Below are 13,509 nucleotides of genomic sequence, written 5' to 3'. Positions count from 1 at the left end.
AAAATGCCTTCACAAAAAATACAATCTGCCAATTGTGCCAATCTTACAGCGTAAATATGGATACTGGGCTTTTCCATACTCCAAAGTATCATCACCGTCCACGTCGAGATCCACATCGCTGTCCTGGTGCTCTTTCATTGTGCTGCCCACCAAACCTTAATACATTTAAAATAAACCTTCATTAAATGACAGAAAACACAAAGCCTTAAGTGTTATTACAGAACAAGAGCGCATTTCAAGTGCCAAAGTAATTGAGAGTGTGTACTTTAAAAATAGGTTGAGATTCAAATGTGCAGTACTGATGAACTGCAAAGTGCTAATAAAACTCAACCGTGTGTATAAGGACATGAGGTTCTGTATGACCTCTGATGTCTTTGGGATCGAATGTTTTTGACCCCTGGCTAAGTTCTTTTACAGTAATCTCCATCTCAAGAGGATAACACCATTCGAGTTTACTCACGTGTCTGTTGTGAACTAATCACACACACGCACACACAAGCACTGTTGCAAAACCAAGTGAGCTGCTTTACTGCTTACATTGGCGGTCGGTCACTAAACCTCATAAGTGACCGATTTGGTATTCTGTGCATAGGCAGTAACTCTACAAATTGACTTTTGCATTTGATTTCAAATGTGCCAATTTTCAACCTTTGTTTGCAATGTCGGAAGCATACGAAAGTGACATGAAAGTGATTGTCTTTGAAAGTGATTGAAACTATTGTCTTTTTTAGAGCTGCTTCACGGCAGAATTTAATTCTGTTTGCATCACTGATTATTATTTTTCTGTTTATCACTGTTAAAATACTTTGAAACTTTCTGTATTGTATAAAGCAATATATAAATAAAGGTGACTTAACTATTACTCTATTTTAGTATGTCACTGAATTATAAGTTTTATCATTATAAGCTTAAAGCATAAAAATATAGCATGCTTAGGGACAGGACAAAATAAGTTCTAGCAAATATATAACATAGCAAGTTTTAATTATACCTACAAATCTGACTACTTATTTGAGATATTTGTGTATTCAGTGTATAGTTCAATTGCTGTGCAGTATTTTTGAGTGTTTTGTACCTCTGAATCCCCTGAGAACAGAAACCATCTGTATTCTTCTCTGTTCGGCCCATTCAAACTCCCTCCCAGCTGACAGTATGGAGCCATCTTCAACAACACAAATGCCATCTCTCTGTTGAAAACACACACATATCAGTATCTCTGTTGAAAATGTCTCCACCAGCCTCAAGACACTGCTTTCATCTGGTACCTGCCCTGGATGCCCCCTTGTCATGAAGTCACAGCTTAAAAAGAAAGAGACATTTAACATGCAGGTTTATAGTTTGTCTGATCCTCCTGGCCACATCTACCCGTCTTATACATCATACGGCTGACTTAGCAGAACAGGGCAGCTGACGGCATGTCTGTCAAATACAGACATAAAAAACAGCCTGTGATCTGTCAGTGAAAGCAGATCTAGAGAAACTACAGACTACAGGGGAAGGAAGGTTCATTGTTTTAAAAGAGACCTATAAAAACATGCTAAATGACAAATCATCTGCATTTCCATCACACCTGGTCTTCCTCTGCTTTCCGTCTTTTTAGTTTCCCAATGCGTGCTGTAAAAAAAAAGAGAAAGAAAATGAGAGAAAAAACAACAAAACAGCAGATTCTTTATTGATTCATGGCACTTTTCATATAACCTTATCTGAAAAAATGAAGCATAAATCAATTCTTTTGATTTGTTTTTTTTTTCCTTCACTGGCAGTTTTATGATGGAAATATATACGATCCCAAGCTGACATAAACTGATAAGACAGAAAGGCCTCTATGGCCTACAAAAGATAAATAAATGGCAAGGGAATTGGACTGATCGGTTTATCTGATTATAATATAAAGACATAAAAGATTTCCAGAATTCTCCTTCTCTCGAACACACACACACACACACAAAGGAAGTAAAATTCAGGATGGTGGAACGGTATCTACCACTCCATTAAAATCTCTGTTTTGCTGAGCTGCTTAATGGTGTTAAGGGACATTAATCTTCAGTAGCCTCAGCTCATGATATAGTCAAAAAGGACAGTGGAAACATAGCTGAGCCTGTTACAATCACAGGGAAGTTGACCAAAACGGAGAGAGGATCATTAATTAGAGAGAGAATCTGATCAATTAGCTTTGACCAATCTTCCCGTGCACCTTTTTTGGATGTTAATGAAATAACATAAAAATTAACAGTCCTGATAAATGATCAAAAATTCAACATAATAGAGCACCAATATTTCACAGTACAAAGACTTAATACTCTGACTATTACTGTGCCAAGGGAGCAATATTGCATTAAATAGTATATAATTTTCCCCATCTCATGATTCTACAATCATTTGCTCCTTGAAAGATTATTTTAAATCAGTGCTGATTAACATCCAGATAAAGCCTCTTTAAATTTTGCAGTTGTGTGGCATGTGGAGAATATCTTACCAGACAGTGGGCAAGAAGATACATGTGGAAATCCATAGTCAGTCCAAACATGAATAGATTTCACTTTCTGTTTGGCGTAGCACCTGCACCAGCAGAGCTCCTTAACTGTTAACATATCAAAAGGGCAAAGGTCAATAATCTGCTCTGCTTGTGAGGGTGCTAGGTCAAAGGTCGGGTGGGTTTTAACAGTTTGAACTAAAGGTCGTGCGTGACACACCAAGCCGATGTAAAAGAACTAGCAGCGATGAAAGCTGATTGTGTTGTCGCTGTGTCTCGGCTAAAAAACTGTGCTTGAACAGACCACGAAAACTACAGCCAACTGCCAACTAGCATGTGCATTAAGGAAATAACTGTCTATATCAGCAGGTATTAATATTCCATATTCATCATTCCAAAGGGACTAGGACTGCACAAACTGTAAACAAAGCAGCCCTTGCTGAACATTTTGAATATCAATCATGCTGATCACTTTCATCACTCCAGGTGGCTCATGTTGTTATGATAATATTTGCACATTGCAATGCTCAGGTAACAAGATGTAAAATTAGAACAGACTTCTGTCGTTGACTTCTATGCTCACTTTCATCACTTTTGCTTTTATTCTCTTGCATTTTATGCCATCTTCATGTGCTTTCGGAAATTTGATAATTCCCACTTCTGAAGTCGTGATTACGAGCTTATCGCATTCAAATTTTGAAATGTGAGGCCGTTCATGTGCAATTTTTACCTAGGAAACTCATATTTACGATAATTCCGGTAGCACGTGAAGGCAGCATTAGACTCGTTTACTAAGCTGAACAGCCAATCAGAGCGATCCCTCTCATCGACGGTGCCAATGTCAACGGACGCTGATTCAACATCATAAACACCCCCAGCTAGCATAGATGGTGCAGAACACATTGCAAAACCTAGGCTGGTCGACACTCAACAAAGGCTTGGTGTGTCAGGGCCTTAAGACTGAAAATGTACTAGTGCTGTCTGAGGACAATTTGTGATCATTGAAATCAGTTTGAAAGATGGATGATTTCATCATAAACATTTTTTAATTAATATTCATATAGAGAAATGTGAATTGTATAAGATCCAAGCTCTTGATGCATGTGTATGACCCTGCAGGCATAGGCAACGAAATACAAAATAAAAAAAGAGAGAAATCCAGAGAGAGGTCATTAACAACATACCATTGAGTCGTGTTTGCCTGTTTGTTCGTACTCGCAAAAATGTCTGGAATGAAAAAGAGAGGATGAAAAGTGACACTTCAATATCCATAATTGTGGCAACATTACAATAAATAAAGTTTTTTTGAAAAAAAAAAAAATACTAAAAGATTTCTCATTGAATATCCCATTATCAAGTATTTTATGGTACAGAAGTAAAATGGGTTACGAACTGCAATTCATGTAAACTTTAATAATTATATAAGTCAAGTGTTTTGATGCTAAGGACTCAATATAATATATATTGCTAAATATGATGATACTCTGCAAACCTAATATATAGAGACAACTTATACTGTGCAAAAAGTGGGTAAAATAGTAAGTGCAAGGACAACATTGTATGAAAAATAATATTTGACTTTTATATTGTCATTTCGCTAAAGCTAAATTAATGACATAATCATTTAACAATTAAATATAAAATTAGCTTTTACTTCTTATTAAATACATAATAGTTTTTCCAATAAAATCAAATATAAAAAAAATTCTAAGCAATATTTAGAAAGCAGAATAAAATTACAATGTACTTCTTTTCACAACAGAAACATTATTTGAAATATAATTAAAGTCCAGCAGATGGCAGCACTACACTGAGGGCTGTCTCAAACATTTGATTGACCTGCAGTCTTGGAAGGGGTAAAATCCACTCTTAAAGTAATTTGATTTGACCCATAAATTAATCAAAGATCAATATGCTCCTCAAAAGAAGAGCAAGCTAATGCTGCTAGACATGTATATAATGTGCATTTTGAGCTCACCTGGTACCTGTCGGAGTGCACAGCCTCATCAGCAGGACGTGGGGAGGAAGCGGAGGAGGAACCCTCTCTCTTTATGTGCATGGAAAACAGAGACTGAGAGGGGTAGAGAGGTTATTATTGCCTGTAGAGATAAATAAATTGCATATAACAAGTGTTGTGAAGTACATTGGAGTGAATGTACCTTGGGCGGCCCAGCAGCGAGACAGTCCTTTTGCGCGGGACCCTGACTGTAAACAGAAGAGAGTGTTATTAACACATATTTCATCACCTCAATCCCATTACCAACAAAACTCAGCCTTGTTTTAAACACAAAGTGTGAATCAGAATATGCAGACATTCTCCGAAACGAGGCATCAGGTTGCAAACATTTCCTTCACAGTCAAATAAAAAAATTATATATTTATAAAGCTGTCTTCATTCGGGTTCTGTACAGCAGAAAGGTTCTAACACACCCTGGGGCCAAGTTCAATTTGACACAATTACTGTCCACAGTTCTGTCACTAAGCAGATTATGGCTATAATTTCTTTATTGGAGAAATCTTTCATGTGTTCAGAGTGGCTAATGTGCTGCCTGCCTTGTCTGATGCTGATAGCAAACGTTGAAGAAACGCATTATTAGCTTGCTATGATTTTCGCGAGGACTGCCTTGAGCTTGACTGGCTGTGAAATGTCAGGAACAATGTAACAGCTTGTAATTTGTGATGTTGCAATGATGGAGGAGACAGGGAGAGGGGTGGAGGCATGGTGCACATGCCCAGAGGCTGTAGATAAATATGCCATCAAGACCTGGAAGCATTTAATGTGCCTTTGGAAGGGACAGGCTACAGGGTTTGTGTGCTTATATGTGTTTGTGTTCATTGTCTCAATCTGCCTTAATTCTGCCCTTCCTCCATCTTTCTGGCTCTTGTCTCCAGTTTTGATCTCTTTACTATGGACAGCGATGCATTTTCATGAGCCTGGATGAGATTTGAGTAAGAGTGACAGAAGAGCATGCTGACTGTCAGCGGCACTTTACTGTCTGCGTGTCCCGGCCGATACAGAGAGACTGAGGCAGTTCAAAAAAATCAAATCAACCCTCGACTGATCGGCTGATGATCTCAGATTGAGCTGGACGGATGGAAAAACAAAAGAAGACATGAGCGAAGCAGAGGGAGGTTGATAGATTATTGATTGTCTCAGTCATTATATGGATTGTATCATGTTCATTACAGAGGAACATGACAGGTTTTATTTTTCCCTCTCAATGAGAATAGCAGGTGGAGAATGGGGGGGGGGGGAGAGGTGTGATAGCAGAGCGCATTGGGATACTCTGTTTATTGAATTTTAAAGTTTAAAACTTAATTTATTATAAATAAATAAAAAATAATACATAATAATGGATAGATGTATGGATAGATTTGCATAAAGAAATAAATACAAGTTGTTGTTGTTTCATTTTTATTAGGATTTTGGACTATGGCAACAAAATATATATAAGAAAAACCACAAAAAATGGGAGAACATGGATACTATATTTATTTTCTTACTCTCTTCTTTAAAAGGTAAATTGTGTTGTATATAACCATTTCTATATGGTTTGAATGAATTAATAAATAATTAATTTTTATTTTTATTAGGAAATTTTTATTTTGAATAAATCATCACCGTGGAATTTTAAAGGGTTAGTTCACCCAAAAATTAAATTAATGTCATTAATGACTCACCCTAATTTTGTTCCACACCCGTAAGACCTCCGTTCATCTTCGGAACACATTTTAAGATATTTTAGTCCCTATGCAAGTGTATGCACACTATACATCATCATCAAAGTAGTCCATATGTGACATCAATTAGAATCGGCAAACAAAGATTTGAACGGTTATGAATCAGCGTATCATATGCTGATTCATAACCGTTTGAATCTTTATTTGAGGATTGTAAACAAACCCGGAAGAGAAGACAATGCTGAATAAAGTTGTAGTTTTTGATATTTTTGGACCAAAATGTATTTTCGATGCTTCAAGAGATTCTAATTAACCCACTGATGTCACATATGGACTACTTTAATGATGTTTTTATTACCTTTCTGGACATGGACAGTATAGTGTGCATAAACTTTCATTGAAGGAACAGAAAAGCTCTCGGACTTATATAAAATATCTTGATGAAGATGAACGGAGAACGGTGAACTAAGCCTTTAAAGATTTATCTGACATTTTTGTAAAAAATGTGCTATTGACATAATATTCTTATTCTGTGACAACTTGTTTACATTATGTGATGTTTTGTTATGTTGTGTACACTTTGGGACTTAAAAAAATAAAAACGTTCTATCTACAAAGTCGAAAAGAATGCAAAAACTTTTGAGGCTCAATACTTCAAAACGGCCCTAAATGCAAATAGCATGGCGAAATTATAATAATACATTTAAGAACTTTAAAATAAATAAAAAGATGGTTGTGAATCAGGAAATAAAAATAAATATTACGAGACTGTTTCACACAATGTACCTATTGTGCAGCTGCATTAGATGCGCCATTTCCTGCTCCATGTGTTCCTGCAGCTCTCCTGGCCGCAGAACTGTGTGACAGATCGGACACATGGGCGTCTGAGTGTCATACAGGCCCTTTACTTTACCTGGAGAGACAGATGAGAGAGGAAAGCACAAAGACATGCTTTATTATTATAAACCTACAATGAGCAATATTCTTGAAAATTCAATGATAAAAATCATCTAGTCGGGCAGATGTGTAATCTAAATAAAGCTCATCAATACAGTCACATGACAGCAGACATTGAGCAGTAGCACCTGTCATATAGCAAATCCATCACAGGCTAACAAGTGGCCAAATGAAAGCAAACAGATCTGAATAAAACATGGATTTGCATGTTAACGCTGCTTAGAGCCATGCCCTTGAGAAAGTGTCAGTCAGCCCCCCTGCGTGTCCCATCTCTTTTAAAATTTCATCTATGGTACAGCTCAAATAAATTCACAGACAGGTACTAACTGCTTGTGTCTCTGCCTAAAGGCAGCCAACATCAGTAAACAATGAAATTCCAAGGCAAATTGAATTTATAACCACATTACCTGCACAGATAACGTCTGCAAATAACAAGATGATAAAAGGAATTTGATTTGATTCAGGGATGAGCATGTCTTTTTTCCCCTCCTCTTGTTGGAGAGTCTTTCATGGGGAGCATTTGAGAGAAATTCCAAAATGATAATGTTAAAACTTAACATGTAACTGTAACACTGCCTTAATTAATATACACAGAACAAAACCTACACACCAAGGTGTGGCTGTAAACTGCTTACATATACATATTAATGAATGTAATTTTATTATTTTACCATAGAAGCCTATATTGCTGAAGACTGAGAAACTGTAAAGTTAAGGTATTTTGAGGAAATACAATTATGAAAGTTTTTTAACTTAAATTATTTAAATGTACACTACCATTCGAAGGTTTCAGGTTGGTAAGATTTTGAATATTTTTGAATGAGGTCTCTTATGCTCACCAATGCTACATTTATTTGATCAGAAATATAGTAATAGTGTGAAATATCATTACAACTTTAAATAACTAATTATATTTATGCAGAATGAATTTTTAGCAACCAATTACTAAACTGTTCAGTGTCACATGATCCTTCCAGAAATCATTCTAATATGCTAATGTTGAAAACAAATATGATACTTTTCCCAGGATTGTTTGATAAATAAAGATTAAAAGAACAGCATTTAGTTAAAATAAAAATATGTTGTAACATTATAAATGTCTTTACTGCCACTTTTGATCAATTTAACGCATTCTTTCTAAATAAAAGTATTAATTTGTTAAAAATAAAATAAAATTTTAAAACAAAAACAGCACACAGTAATATATGGACATAGCGTTTTTTTCCCCAAGTTATAGGATGACTGCACATGCCAACATCCATATGACAACTGTCATCGTCATGATGGGAGACGAATTCTGAGATGGCCATGAACTGACCTTTCCAAAATGCCACATTTCATCCTGGCTTTCTGTCACATTACGACAATATGTCAGAGGCCCAAAAAAGACAATACTAGAGGCTTGTATTTCACAGAGCCCCATGCAAAGGGGTAAACAGTCATATTACTGGAGGCCAGATGAACGTGGCTCTCTCTGTAATTGATTGACGTGAACTGTATTGGTTGCAATGGCTTTTTCAAAATGTCATAATTTAAAATTCAGACAGCCAACGAGGTTCGAGACCACATACAGTATCAGTTTCTTACGTTCAGTAATGTTTTAGATTTAAAAAACTACTTTAAAAGGAATAGCATATAATGTAATAGAATAGAATAGAACCGAATAGAATATGTGAAGTCAAGTAAAAGGAGGTCCCTTAATGGTTTCGGCCATGATTTTGCCTTTCAATAACTCCATAATGGGCGCGACCTTTCAGTAATCCGAGGGCATGCGAGAGGCAGGCGACTGGCAGGGGGCTTGTTCCCTGGCAGACTTTCTGAGGAGAGTGGCAGTTATAAAATAGAATTGGCCCACTCCACACCTGCCATGAAGCCCCGTCAAGTAGCCTGAACCCGTCTGGTTCGTGTTTAAGACATCAAATGTTTCATTTTATACAGGGGATTTCATCGTTCCTTCAATATGCTTTGTGAAGTGCAGGGGAGTATGCAAGCTCCAGTGAGTGTTTTTATTGAGGAAAATAATGGGCCATTGAAAAAGGCTATTTAATAGGCAACATAATAGGCAATGTAGCAACACATCTGCTGTGGAAAGTCATTTCCTTCATTTTCAAAGGTATTTTCTTGATTCAGACCTTTCATTAATCGGCTTAGAAACAACGTAATCACTCTGGCACTGGACCAGGTACATGTGGAAAAAGGTCCAAGTTTGCTGTTATTGAGGGTGATCAATGCCTGAAATGAGAGGCAGAGTGGAAATATTACCACGATAAATCCTTCAGAGCTCATTCGCAGTTGTGAGACAGACGTCGCACACTTGCATGTTCGCATTATAAAGCGAGCTATTAGATTAAAGCAAAAATGGCCTCCATTAACATCCTTACTGTCAAGTCAATAAGCTCATTCTGTTCCGTTCCCACCCCGCATGTCTCATTAATTAATATTTACTGAATATTTAAATGACAAAAACCCCTGAAACAATTTCAGCCAAACAAAAATAATGGTACATATATCAAAAGACTATAGAAATTACAACTAACATGACTGCAACAAAAACATACTGAAAGAAGCTAAATAGTACACAGAACTTGGACTTATTGATTTAAATGTAAATGTCTTCTCCAGGATTTGACTAACAATACATATTATTTTAATAAGCATAAACAACAACAAAGCACACAAATCCATGAAACACTAGGTTGGGCCTGTAGGGTAAGTCCCAGATACAGAGGAGAGTGATCAGTGTCTCTGAAATCCCTCCATCATAAATGTCCCCATAAAGATGAGGGATAGACATCTATACAGCTGCCCGATAAAGCTGTGGCACTCATCACTCCAGAGAGCTGATTGCTGCCTTTAACTGTGTGCTGTGTCAAAGAGTTCAGCCCTGGAGAAACATTTAAGACCAGCTTCAGCTCTATAGACAGGTAAATACAACGGATTCCCTGAGCTCAGACTCAAGTGAATATCTTATGAAATCAGAGAATTGAAATTGAATAAAACAGTTAAAACAATGAAACAAGTTAAAAGAATGAAACAAGTTGAAACAAGTTAAAACAAACAGTTAAAACAATTAAACTTTTCTTCCAGTAACGTTAATACAACTGTGGCAAGCAGGGCAGGGCTGAGAGCTGTGGGAACGGATTGAGGCCAGTGGCGCAATTGCTAACGAGAGTTGCTGCGCCCCACACCAGCCTCGGGTCTCACGGCGGAGCCCCGGAGGAATAAAAGGAGGAGTGATGACATTGATGGGCGAGAGAGAATCAGGTCTGGACTTTGTTGTGTTTTTGTTGAAGCAGCAGTCGTCCATGAGGGGCTGGTGCTTTAATTTCGTTTTTTTGTTTGTTTATTTTATGATTAAAACTAGTTTAACGTTTGCCGGTTCCTGCCTCCTTCTTTCCTGAGCCTTTAACTCAGGGGTCTCAAACTCAATTTACATGGGGGGCGCTGGAGGTAGACTCTGGGTCAGACCGGGCCACATCAAGTGCGCCGCAAAAAAAAAAAAAAAAAAAAAACAAGAGCACAACTGATCCAATCTTCTCAGTCTTTATTATTAACAGTTCTTCAACATGAATGTTTCTACTGAACATAAACTGTTCCTCTGAATTTGAACATTCCGTTCTGAACATGAAAGGTTCATAAAGGCTTCGCTTGCCTACTCGTTTTTTTTTTTAATTATAGCCTATAAAAAGTAAATCATTGTTAAACTGAAATAATAAATGTTTTTATTTTTATTTAAAATAATAGACTAATTCAAAGCAAGACCGTAACTAGGTCAAACAGAACAGTGAACGAAATTCTAGGTCTAATTCTAGTTTAAATGGAAATAATCTAGTGGAAATAATCTATTTGGGACTACTTGAAAACAATATTTACATTAATTTGCGTCAAATATATTATTAGTCCTGAGATTCTTCGCATGAGATAATAAATACGTACATCCGCTGCTTATATTGGAGTTCCTTAGTGGTCTAATAGTAGACTTTTAGTAAATCGTCTCAAATGTTCCGAGTTCTAATCCACTCTGATATAGTTCTTCTTCATTAAAATGTTCATCAATGATTGTATATTAAGAGCATGGGCACGTTGCATTTTGTGTGCATTTGTGTGTTTGCATTTAGTTTTGTGATTTCACCGGAAAGAATAGTCAATAAATTGATGCGCTCGTCTGTGTGTGAAATTTCTGTGGGAAATCCGCGGTGCCATCGTCTCAAGTCTCACGGGGGGAGCTCCGGAAGGATAAAAGAAGGAGTGTCGACAATGAGGACCAGGCCTGGGTTTTATGTTGTGTTTTGTTTGTGCGGCAGTCGTCCGTGAAGGGCTACAGTTTTACTTTCGTTCTGTTGTTGTTGTTTATTTTTGGATTAAAGTTTTATGTTAAATGTTCACCTGTTCCCACCTCCTTCTGTTACATGTATGCCTGTCTTGTCTTTTTTAGTTGTCTTTTTATATTCTGTTACTCTGTTTTTCCCTAGTCTGTTTGATTCGTATTTCCATCCCCTGTGTCTTGTTCATTAGTAATGTCTATCACCTGTGTCTTCTCATTACCTCGTTTGCCCCTGTGTATTTAGTTCTCAGTTCTCCCCCAGTGTTTGTTGGGTCTCGTTCATGTTAACTGGTGTTCCTGAGTGTTTCCTGTAAGTTTGTTTATTAAAGATTCCTGTTCCAAGTTCTCCTCGCCTTCGTGAGTTTCATGTACACCACATTTGTAACACCTTCCCTGAACTACAAACTTTGTTACAAGAACATCTGTCTTTAATAATGTTCTCAAAATGTTAGCACAAAAACATTATCTATATAGCGTACATGGAAGTTATTTCTTTCTGGAACGTTTTAGTTGGAAAATCATCTATGGCCTGGTTTCAAAAACAGGGCTTAGACTAAGCAAGGAATAGTCCTAAGTTCAATTAGGGCAAGTAGCTTTGAGAAGTGCCTTAGAAATGTCAGTGCAAGTTGCTTTCAACAGTTCAAAAATGCATTTTAGTCTGGGAATAGACTTAAGCCTCGTCTGTGAAACCGGATGTAATAGTTTTAAATGTTACTACTTATTTCAGAATGTTTAGAGAACTTAACCATAACAACCATTTAAAAAAAATTTTTTTTTTAAAGTTGTACTTTCAAAGAACATTCGGAAATAAAGTTTTCATAACTTAAAAGGGAATGTTAGCAAAACATTCTTAGAACATATTTGAGTTAGCTGGGATATTGTGACTTACATTTGTGTGAAACAATATTTTGTAAAAGAAAAAAATATATAGAGTAGGGACTTCAGTATATCAGTTATTGATTGGATGCAGATCAGATCAGATCAGAAAGGGGCGGAGTTAAGCTAACTAAATTATTGGAGAAGTCCGGCATACGTCATGAGAGAAGTCTCTAGTTGCACCGAAAAATGGAGTTGGATAACAAATTCTTAGGGCAAAACAAATCAAAATTACAATAAGATCAATAAAATGCAATTAGAAAATAGAAGTCAACTTTAAGATAAAGGAAGGGGTTGAAAACAAAAAGTTTCTTCTGTCATTGTGCATCACGCCCAATATGTTATGTAATCTTAAAATAACTAAACACAACCATACTTGATCGTGTTACCAACATACATGCAATATCCTTTTGAGCAATCTTTTAACAAACCCCTCTAACCACCACTCCACAGCTCATCTCTAGAAATTAATACCATGTGTCTGGTTTGTCAAGAAAAGCAGGTAATTTAACCATGTGACGATACTAGGGAGAGCTGACTACAGAGTTAAAATCTCAAAATATGTAGATTTTTGTGAAGGACATTTTTAAAAAAACTTATAATTAAACATTATATACATCTGTACAGCTACTAATAAAGAAGCATGCTGTAGATTTTTATTAGCAGACAACTAGGCTACAGTGTGTCTGTTCAAAAGGTTACTTTGATAGTAATTGATATTGAGGGTGGGAATTATTCTCTAGATCTCCTCAACAGGCTTAATTAATGAGTATTCAGGGAGTCTTAAATAACAGAGACAGTCAGATCAATAGTAGTGATGAGCAAGAGACCACTATGTGGGAGAGTATGTGTAAAAGAAAACGAGAGAAAGACAACAAGAAAATAACACTGGGGAAAATGAATGGCGTAGTGGAAGGTCAAGCCTTTGGAGGAACAATTACGCATTGCACACAGCAACAATATGATACAGTCAGCGTGATATTCTAATGACATTCATTAACCATCATCCATCCATGTGTCATGACTCAAACTGTGGTGAGATGGTCATAGACTATCCTTCCCTTCTGAGATAAACTCCCATTATTTGTTGGGTGTGTGCTGCCTTTTTATGGTCTCCCCAAGAACTCATCAGCAGGAGTTACAGGGCTGTGAAGGCAGACACTTCAAATAAACCGAGTCTGAGAAACTGGGCAAATGA

At 36.7% G+C, this 13,509-nt stretch overlaps 1 protein-coding gene across 4 annotated transcripts in view; it reads right to left on the bottom strand.

Annotated features, from left to right (window-relative positions):
• The window catches only part of rnf220b (ring finger protein 220b), a 43,392-nt gene that overhangs the window by 5,182 nt on the left and 24,701 nt on the right, over positions 1-13,509 (bottom strand). The window contains exons 3-10 of one of the 4 annotated variants that reach the window (XM_067414033.1): positions 6,941-7,067; positions 4,633-4,678; positions 4,452-4,544; positions 3,658-3,700; positions 2,477-2,581; positions 1,571-1,614; positions 1,076-1,187; positions 48-155 (exon numbers count right to left, since the gene is read on the bottom strand). In XM_067414033.1, the coding sequence (XP_067270134.1) occupies positions 48-155; positions 1,076-1,187; positions 1,571-1,614; positions 2,477-2,581; positions 3,658-3,700; positions 4,452-4,544; positions 4,633-4,678; positions 6,941-7,067 (678 nt within the window). The remainder of the gene's footprint in view (positions 1-47; positions 156-1,075; positions 1,188-1,570; positions 1,615-2,476; positions 2,582-3,657; positions 3,701-4,451; positions 4,545-4,632; positions 4,679-6,940; positions 7,068-13,509) is intronic. The other 3 variants (XM_067414034.1, XM_067414035.1, XM_067414036.1) reach the window with 3 other exon arrangements.

The sequence above is a fragment of the Pseudorasbora parva genome, chromosome 13 (genome assembly GCF_024679245.1).
Source record: "Pseudorasbora parva isolate DD20220531a chromosome 13, ASM2467924v1, whole genome shotgun sequence".
NCBI lineage: Eukaryota > Metazoa > Chordata > Actinopteri > Cypriniformes > Gobionidae > Pseudorasbora > Pseudorasbora parva.
Note: the sequence above shows the minus strand (reverse complement) of the source record. Positions and strands in the feature narration are given on the sequence as shown.